Source organism: Parasteatoda tepidariorum, chromosome 2 (genome assembly GCF_043381705.1).
Source record: "Parasteatoda tepidariorum isolate YZ-2023 chromosome 2, CAS_Ptep_4.0, whole genome shotgun sequence".
NCBI classification, from domain to species: domain Eukaryota; kingdom Metazoa; phylum Arthropoda; class Arachnida; order Araneae; family Theridiidae; genus Parasteatoda; species Parasteatoda tepidariorum.
The window spans coordinates 59,198,772-59,209,154 of NC_092205.1; the positions used below are offsets into that span (position 1 = coordinate 59,198,772).

General features: G+C 28.7%; 1 protein-coding gene across 1 annotated transcript; it reads right to left on the reverse strand.

Moving 5' to 3' along the window:
- Positions 1-123: 123 nt before the first annotated feature.
- LOC107449850 (uncharacterized) lies at positions 124-8,348 on the reverse strand. Its single transcript, XM_016065513.3, has 5 exons — positions 8,189-8,348; positions 4,804-4,937; positions 3,502-3,590; positions 1,327-1,428; positions 124-394 (listed from the first exon to the last, which is right to left on the reverse strand). The coding sequence occupies exons 1-5, from the start codon at positions 8,297-8,299 to the stop codon at positions 261-263; spliced, it is 570 nt and encodes a 189-aa protein (XP_015920999.1). The 5' UTR covers positions 8,300-8,348; the 3' UTR covers positions 124-260.
- Between the last annotated feature and the right edge of the window lie 2,035 nt (positions 8,349-10,383).

Below are 10,383 nucleotides of genomic sequence, written 5' to 3' on the forward strand. Positions count from 1 at the left end.
CTATCCTTTAATTTTTTTATTCAGTGGCTTTTTGTAATATGTACTTTTCTTTCTTTTAATACATTTAACTTTCATTATTCTTATATAGTGGAAAACAGAAAAACTTAAAAAAGACTATACATAAATATATAAAATATTTTAATACATTATTTATCAGTGTTGTTTTAAAACGTCACAATGTTTTTGTTTCAAAACTGACTTTGTTTAGAAAAATTAACATATGGTTTATTTTAGCATGCTACTGCATCTAAAAATTTCACTTAAAAACATTTTTCATACTTAGTTTTAATGAAAAGATCTGTTGGTATATTACTTGCGTTTGCAACATTTCCTTTTAATTTCTCAATACAATCTTCATCTACATCTGTTGATTGGCAGGCCACCCAAGCTCCCCCTAAATAAAATTTAAAGAAAAACACAATTACGTAATAAGAATGTTGGTGGACAAAGAAAGCGTTCCATAAAGATCGCTCATGATATATGTTTTTAGAATTTTTGTTACATATAAATAACAAGTAATATAAAAAATTTGACCATCAAAAATGTATACTATTCAATGTAGAAATGCTAAATAACTGCCTAGGAAAATCTGAAGATGAAAGTTAAGTGTTTCAAATAAGCACAAATTTATTTTTTTTTTCTTTCTATCTATTTTCAATGTTATCTTCACCATTTAAACAATTTTTGAACATTTATATAATTTTTCTTTTTAAAAAAAGTTAAGACCCTCTAATGTTTTATTTTGTACAATGTGCAGGGTGTTTCGCAATCACTCCCCTGGATAAATTTTTTGAGAATCCTTGTCTGAAAAATGTATAAACATTATAAGCAGGAAAAACATAATAAAAATTTGTCGATTCACTACTGAGGAATGAAAAACATCGAAACCAGTTTGATTGATTTTTGAAACTTGAACTTGTTTCTAATAATAACCTTTCAACTTCTTTCCATTTCTTTTGGCTATCAAATAGGTTTTAGTTTTTTTGTTTCCATTTTCTCAGTAGCGTTTTGTTAGATTTTGATAGCTTTTTTCTTAGTATATTTTTTGCTTTTTTGTATACTTCGTATACCACGCTGTGCATGCTTTTTTTTTAATTTTAAAAATATGTATTAAGGACAGGCAGTCGTTATGGAATATCCAGTATGAGTCATTTTATCATGGTTTATTAAAATACAATATATTTTTTAAAAATTTAAAATTACATATATGAATTATTTATTATTTCGTTGCTATACAAATGTATTTAAATTGAAACAATTATTTTCCTTATCAGTTTTCGATTTTGTTATTAAAAGATGGATTATAAATAATGAAAAAATATTTACTTATGCTCATAGAAGGCATAACTTGCTCACAAGACCAAAATGCCATGCATCCACAGCTCTCATCAAAATCTGTTATTTGAATATTGTGTGGGAATATCGGACCTATAAAAATTAAATTAGCAAAAAATCATTGGTTAATTAATTAATCATTAGTTAAAAAATAATTAAATTAGTCGTTAGTTAAATCCTTTGTCTTTATTTAAAAAATTACAATTATTATTCATTTAACTACTGCAGAAAATCACATTTCTTGCTTACATTTTGCGATAATTTCTGTTATTGGTTAAGTTTAAGTTCTGCTGTTTTTGGTTCGTATGATACTCTCTAAGCTCATTATCTGAGTTTCTAGACAAGTTGACCTTTATATAATTCATAAAAAATAATTTAGTATCATTCTTCTATACTAAAATTGTTACAGTAGATAATAATTCAGTTTTGTGTTATTAAACTTTAATTAATTACATTATTTCAATAACGTAGTATTTTATTTTAAATTAAGGGCAATTTACTTTAAGTTATTATTAAAGTTGAGATAATAAACTAAAATATTAATATTTTTATTTAAATTTAAATTATTATCTCAATGAAAACATTTTCATTTGCATTTTAAACTGGTATCAGGAAGCAATGTTTTAAGATGATTTTAGCCAATTTTAATTTAAATTTTTAAAATTAAATTTTGATTTTTTTACTCTGTACTTTCTTAGCATTTGACATTTAATCTTTTATTTTACACAGAAGTTTATTTTTTTTTTAAACTATGGGATGGTTGATTTGTTTCCTGGAAACGCCATTTTCAAGTGAAATTGTTTCAGACAACTATACTTAACAAGGTATTCTATGATAAAAAAGGAAATGAATGTTTTGATAATAATGCTTAGTTTTTAAGATAATTGCCTATTCAATAAAAGAGGTATAAAAATTTTCTTTTTTTAACATTTACTTTATAGTGCATAATTTTTTTTCAATCAAAATTTTATTTTTAAAATAAATCAAAATGTTTTGCTTGCATTCGAACTCCCTTTAAATGCCGTTGCTTGTTCATTTCCCCCCTACTAACTAATAACTAAATAACGAACATAAACGATAATTTTTTTCCGAATAGCTCTCTGAAAATCGATACAAAAAATATCGATATAATAATTATTACGAACTAATAACTGAATTACGATTATGAATAATAATTTTTTCGAATTGGCCTGTGAGAATAAAATATTTAATTTTAAGCTAACAACTAAAAATAAGGGAAGAAATTCAAATTCACAAAGAGTGAAGAAACTGCAAAAGATCGTTGTTGTTAATTTACGTCGCACTAGAGCTGCACAATCGGCTATTAGCGACGGTCTGGGAAACATCCCGGAGGATGATCCGAAGACATGCCATCACAATTTTGATCCTCAGCGGAGGGAATGGCACACCCTCTTCGGTAGCCCGACGACCTGCGCGCGAAGTCGAGCACTTTACGGTAAAACAGTTTAACGAGGATCAATACTGCACACCCTCTTTCTCTACGCAGACTGATCCAAGTGATCACCCACCCGCTCACTGACCGCAGCCAGTGATAAAAATATTAAGAAAGGGGATAATTTCGTACTGTATTAAGAAGCACGTGTTTTGTCCAAACCGTGCTGGGTTAAATAGCATTAATATTGTTAACATACTGAAATATTGCGAATTTTTTTAATAATTTTTTGCAATGAGGAAATCATTTGAAACTTGTTCTATACTAAAAAGTGAGCGTCAGTTTTTCGAAAAATACTCATATGTGTCAAGAAATAAGTAATCAAAAGTTTTTAGAAGGATTTGTTTACTCCAAACTATGATGTTTTAAGGGCATATGTATAATTGACGAAAAGAAGGACAATTTGAGAATTTCTCCCTCCAGGAAGGCTATTTTCTCCCAATGAGTGATCCAGGAGTTTCCATATCTTCTGGATTAAGCTCAAAATTACAAGACAACGGAGTTTAACTAACATCTACTAGAAGGTTATTAGGTGGTTATGGTTTAACATTGGTAGTCGTAAACTTAGAATTGAGTCGGCGGTTCAACGCCAATTATAATAAAAAATAATGACTCAAATCTTGGTTTCTGTCTGTTCCAAAATACAAAATACTATGCATACATTTTTTCTGCACTTAAGAATAGGTTATAGTTATCTATAGGTTAATACTCACTTAATGGAAAAAATACCCCAAATGGCTCCAGCGCTTTCACTGTCATCTCACCTCGGATTGGTGGTAGTGTCAATTCAGCCTCGTCTGCTCTAAAATCAAACATATATTTTTATTTTACTTTTTTTTCTTCCTATTTTGTTTATCTTTTTCTGTAAACACTCAACCTTAATAGTTTTTTTTTCTTTACAAAATTTACATGCTGTTATTGTAGTTCTAAATATTTAATTAGTTTGATTATCATAAATTGACTATTCTTAGCATACTGAAGTTTTACCGATATATTTATCTGTTTTCCTGCTAGAAGGAAAAAAAAACCTATTTCAAAGAACACAGTAAAGCTCGTTTTTCCTTAAATTCCGAAATTGACACCACATTCTTTACCCAGGAACACAATTTTATTAATTTTCAAGTATTTACTAGTAATGCAATGAAGTGTATTTTGATTTGAACAATAGTTTCTCTTGTTTTTTAAAAAATGTATTAAAGATCTTATTTGAATAGTTAGCGAACTCTATCTTTGATCTATTTTAGATATTTTTATGATACAGATGAGATAGAAATGACTTTCAGGAACTTAAAAATTCTATTCCAATTCTATGCCAATTGAGTGAAAGTTCTACGCCAATACGTGCCACTCGAGAAGAAGACGATCACTGATACACACACACGTGACTTTAGTGCCAGCTGATCGTTTTTAAACAAGGCGGCGAGTTAAAGCCGAGCTCAGCTTCTCCACATAAGTTAGAATGCTAATTAACGTAAAGTTAGTTAAGCATTACGTCGTATCACCCTCTAAATTTGTTAAAATATAATTCTTTCTTGTCTACGCTTTTTACTTAACTTAAATTTATTATTTATTTATGGATTTTATTGTAACAGTGATATATTTTTGTTTTGTGCACCTGGCAACTTCGATGCATAGTTTGTTGGTTTATGTTCTACATGGCCTCGAGCCTGTCTCGGTATTAAGTAAGAAATATAGAGTGAAAGAATTGAAATCCTTGTGTGAGAATATAGAATGTGTCACTTAGGAGAATCGATACTTGACGGGTTTGTATTACTCGAAATAGAATAGAAAGAACAGTTACTAACGTAAGCAAATGCCACGTTTCAACAACCAATCAGGATCGAGATACCCACACTACATTACTTGCAGGTATTTCATTCTATTTTTTTAATTAGTGGAAATTCTCTATTCAAATTCCACAGTTCTAATAAGGCCTTCAATTGGTTTTAAAGGTCTATAGTAAGTCTATGAAATATTATTTTACGAGGAAATACAAATTTAACAATTTTACTTACTGAATGGTGTTAATAATATCTATACGCAACTCTGTGTTGAAGGTTATCCTTCGTCCAATTTTCATAAGAATGCAATGTGGAAACGACGGGGGAATGCTATCCGTGTGAGTAATCACGTGCCAATTATTCATAATCTGAAATCAAATTTATTACTATATTAAGATCTGCCTGTGAAATCAAGACTGGTTTCAAAATAATAGTAATGCTATTATTAAGGGAAAAAAACCTTTTTACTAAAGCAAATAACTGATAAAATTGATGCTATCACGCTGAAAAATGTTATAGCATAAATTAAAAGCAAGACAAAAATTTCGTTTCGCATCTAGCTCACAAAACTTAGCCTTTTCAAACACTGCAAATAATTACAACACTTCATATCATTATTTAGTTAGAATCAGAAATTTGCGCTATTATATTCAAAACTAGACATGCAATCAAATCACCCATTTCAAACCCATAACACAGAGAACTGTTTACTCCCAGTAGAAACATTCGCAAAATTAAAATTATGACTGGAAGAAAATGAATACAAAATCATTAACTTCTCAGTTAAACGTACTAAACATTAAATTTTTTTAAAAAAAAAGAGAAAAAAAACTCTTTAAAGTGTCATTTTATGGATCGAACAATGGTCATCTGATGGAACGAACAATGGCAAAATTTGCTAAATGTCTGAAAATTTAAATTTTATATCAGGTTCTGCATTTATTTTTCTGGTAAGTTAGCGTTGAATTTTCAGAAAGTATGTTATACAAAATATAATGGCTTTGTTTTACAAGACAGTACACGGTTGTTCAAAACATTATATTGATTTTTATTTCAGAAATCGCTTTGCTACAACATGTTTGAAAAGAAAATATTTCTTATACCTCATAGTTCTAATTATTTAATAAGTTATTTTTAAAATATTTGTCTTACATTTTGGTTGGAAAATATATAAACACATTAATTTCTTATAGAAATTGCCAAAATATTATATAACTTTCAGCAGATTTAAATTTCTTTCTTTAAAAATATCTTTTTACTTTAGTTAGATGAAAAAAATTTTTTTTTTCGTCTGCGCATTAGTTTTTTTAAAAATGCCGTTTGGAACTGACCTGAAATGAGAAAAATATTGAATTCATGGGGTGAAGGCTTGTTTATTTGATATTTTCAACAGGGAGAAAGAGATCTAAAGATGCGTTTGAAAATGCATTGAAAATAAAGATAGATTTTTCAAAAAAATTCAGTCAAGGATGCAAATGTTTGCAACCAAATAACATCGGCTACAATATTCTGATGATTTTGAATTAGAACTAATGTAGTAAATATAGTACATTTACCATTTTTTTTAATTTCGTTTGTCATTTCAAATTTTACCATTACAATAATATGCACGCGAACACCCTTTTTTTCACATCGTGAACTCCTAGGTATAGAAGATGGACTGGGAAACAGTCGGTTGGGGACCCCTGCCGAACTAAATACTAGATCAATAAGCTGATTTTTGGTGATTTATTAACTCTATGCTCCGATCGATTTTGATAGTGATTAATCAGAATATAACATATTTTTTTCCAGCGTAAATATTGTTACGCGGGAAGATCCCGAGTAACAAGATTTCAAAAGTATATTTTAAGGGCAGTCTTTACGAAGCCCCCTGTACATTTTCACGTAAACTGCGATAAATATCTTTGATATTTTAATTTAGTTTCATAGAGCAATCGGTAATTATACACTTTATAGTATTTTGTAGAGTATATTTTTTTTTATCTTATGTTTTATAGAGTAAGAAGTACAATACCTCCTGTGCTTTTCAAATCAATTCTGTATTTTAATGGAAAAGAAAAGCTGCAAAATAATTTAAAGCTTTTTACTGTTAAGTATACGTATGAGAAAATCACTCCTCTCTATATATATTTATCTTATGTTGCACCATTCTATACCTTATAGTATTTTTTAGAGTAAATATTTTTTATCTTATTTTTTATAGAGTAAGAAGTACCTTAATGACTCCTGTGCTTTCTAAAGTAATCATGCATTTAAATGAAAAAGAAAAGCCTCAAAATAATTCAGAGCTTCTTACTGTAAAGTATACGCATAAGAAAATCAGTTATCTCTCCATATGTATTCATCTTATGCGGCACCATAAACTCGGGTATTTCTTTATCTATTGGCAACACTATAGTTATTATTTTTTAATTGGTTCTCTTAAGTAATTATTTAAGCAGTGATGAGCAGTTAATTATAAGCTAAGTGTTTATTTAGATGCATTTTGAATTTTTATATAAATAGAAAGTTAGCTACAAAGCAATTACTTAAATGTATTTTTGTTTCTTTCCAAAATGGCTGTTTTTTTTAAATTTTTAACGAGTTATAATTAAAGCGATAAATGAAATGTCCAAGCACGAAATTTATGAAAACGAATCTCTGCAGGTGTTTTGAATATAAAGGGAAATAGGGAACAAAAATAATAATAAGTGAAAATAATAAAATAAAAATTATGAGAACTACTTTTTAAAGTAAACTAAAAAGAAGAAAATATCTTTATTAGTATGGACACCTAAAACGAAAATATAAGTCACATCACTTCTGAAAGACGCAGGGAATTTTCGGTGGTGTCAGAAGCTAATTACGATGATGTTGCACATTTCGTTTTTCGCTTTTGGTGCGATAAAAATAGAATTATTTTTCTTTTTTTAGTCCGCTTGAAAACCGATATTTCTCAAAATTTCTATTTTATTTTATTATTATTTTTCTTTTAATGCTTGTGAGTTTTTGTTTATGTTAAGAAGTAAGGTAAATTTCATTTGGCGATGAATAAAGGGCGATAAATTTTGGTTGCAACGTTTTAGGACGAATTGTAACTGTAACTCTAGCCAGGCCGAAAGTGATCAGTTTCCATAAATTTTCTTGCACCACTCAGGAAAGTATTTAAATTTTTATTACCGTCTAGATTAGGGATCCGATAGAATGTAAGTACTCTAGCTATTCGGGAGTTTTCAAAATTCCGATGGTCAATAACCTTCTTTTGGAAATATTATCGAGATTAATTCTAATGAATACAAATTTAAACGTTTGCAGCCTGTAATGCTATTCAGCAGAAAGCTCCAATTAAAATTTGAGTTAACAGAATTTTGATTAATGATAAAGATTCCTTTTGGTGATAATATCACAATAAATTCTATTTCTGGCGTTCTAGAAACATTTGAAACTAACATTGGCAATTTCCAAATTAGCTGAGAGCGTTTACAAAAATTTGAGCATTCCAGAAAATCGGAAAGTGGTCTAAATTTTAATTGCAAAATTCCATCGTCAAAGATACGAAAGTAAACATAGTACTGGTGAAGACCACGTATTCAAATTTTCAAATTCATTTAGTCATATAAGTAAGTTTAACCTTTACCTTTGGAGGAAACACTGTAATAAATGTATCATTACATGTCCCAGCAGTTGGAACTAATGGCAGAGCGGAACATTCTTTCCAAACTACAATCGATAAAAATAATAAGATCATTCTGGAATACTCGTGTCCGTTCCAAAGCAATCTCGATCATATAACTTCAAAGAAAGCAGATTGCGGAAGTGTTTCAGATTTTATAAGCTATTTGTTCAAATATTGATATGATTGATGAGCATTTTGAATAATTGAACTTTTGGTATTTGTTTTTATTTTCTTGTGCAACCGATTGTATGAACATAATACGTGTTCAATAAACTTCCTTTTTTGAAAAAGAGGCAAATAGAGAATTTTGCGCATGGATTCGTGATAATATAAACAATGTTTTGCACTGTATTGATACAAATTTAAAGATAAAAGTCCATAAAACTATGGAAATTTTCAGCATGAAATATGAGTAGGCTATTATACAACTCAACTGTTTAAAAAAATGCGTAAATTTTAAGGGCTGGTTTAAATATGGCGTCGCAATTACTTTTCTGTAGAGAACATAGATTGTATGTGGATGAAAATGGATGCCAGTGGCTGAAAAAAAAATTTAATGAAAGGATTACACCAAATGAGATTTAAAAATTTACTCCAATGGAATTTTTTAGTGATGTTAATTTACGAGACTTATGCTAAAATAGTATGAATTATTGAGCAGTTTTTTCCGATGTATATTTAGTAATAAATCTGACTTAAAATGCTGTCATTTCTCTAAATTGGAAATGCTTTATTAAATGTTATTATTCGTTATATATTCATAGTAAATCGTTATATTACATGTTATATCAATAAAAAGATATAACCCCAAACATGTTTAATTTTTTTACTTTTTCTTACTCTTCATTTGATCATCATTTTCTTTTATGGTAGGCAAGCCCTTCCTAATATATATGTTTCTCTCATATTTAGCGGTCACTCTTTGCATGCGAGCATTTAAATTTTCTGTGTCAAACAGTGTTTGTTTCCTCCTGTCAAAGATGTAGTTTGGGTTGATTTGAATAGCTGGAATGATTCTGACATTTATCTGTCAAACTTTTTTTTAAAAATGTTGGCATATTCCCCAGACTCCTTTACATTTTCATTTGCAATTGGTTGGCAACAAGCTTGTTGCGTGGTAAATTATAAGTGATGATTTATAAGATTAGAAAAGTAAAATCTTAATTTGCTTTTTAATTGTAACGTAAGACTATTTTTTTCATTGTCTTAAATAGTAGTAAATGTTAAGTTATTCATGAATAGGCTTGTTACGTATTTTAATAATCGTCATTAATTTCCGCTTTTTTGATTAACCAATAATAGGCTTGAAAAAATTCAAATGACGTCGTGGTATTAGTGGATTAGTGTAGACGCATGCTCAAGGGGCTACAATGCTCAAATTCATATTAAGTGTTAAGATGGATTAATTACTTTCACAACAATTGATAGGATAGATATTTACTACATCAGATTGATTTTGCGAAGACATTAATTTATTTACAAGTTATTTTTGCCATTTTAACCTTTTATTAAAATCGATTTATTTTAGTAGATTATGAGAAATTTAAGGAAAATTAATATTTTAATTGGAAGTAAAATTTTTATAGTTCAAAAAGTTGATTACCTACGGAGCTTAATTATTTTATTTTAACAGAATTAGAAAAATATTTCGTTCTGAAAGTCTTTTAATAGTTCATTCAAGTAATTATTAAGGCCCGTCACTATGTTGATGTGTCATATTTTGCAAAAAAAATGGTTTTGACCTTTTTAATCCTGCATTCCTCACTAGTGATTCAATAGGTTTCTTTTTTATTACCACTTCCCATACGCATACTTTTTTGACTTTATCTTTGTCAAAGAACCCAAAAATGTATATTAGCATATATATATATAGCATGACATACTAATCTATGCCATAGGGAATTCATAATTTAGTATTAAGAGTTGCAGATTAATATTTAAGCTCGAAAAGAATGAAAACAACGTCGCAAGCTAACGAATCTCTACTGAAGATAGCGGTATTTTAACTTACTTATTTGATTTCAAGGAAAACAAAGAGAAGTTAAAAGATGATTAATATAAACATATTTAAATTTCTCAAAGTAATCAAAATAAAGTTGGCGTCTTTTCAACATGGTTTACATATATATATACACCGAAGAGCCATTACATTATGA

Coding starts and splice junctions, on each gene's coding strand:
- LOC107449850 (XM_016065513.3), bottom strand. CDS start 8,299: ATGATCTTATTATTTTTATCGATTGTAGTTTGGAAAGAATGTTCCGCT. Junction 4,938..8,188: donor TTACAGTGTTTCCTCCAAAG/GTAAAGGTTAAA, acceptor ATTTGATTTCAG/ATTATGAATAATTGGCACGT. Junction 395..1,326: donor TATGCCTTCTATGAGCATAA/GTAAATATTTTT, acceptor AATTTTATTTAG/GGGGAGCTTGGGTGGCCTGC.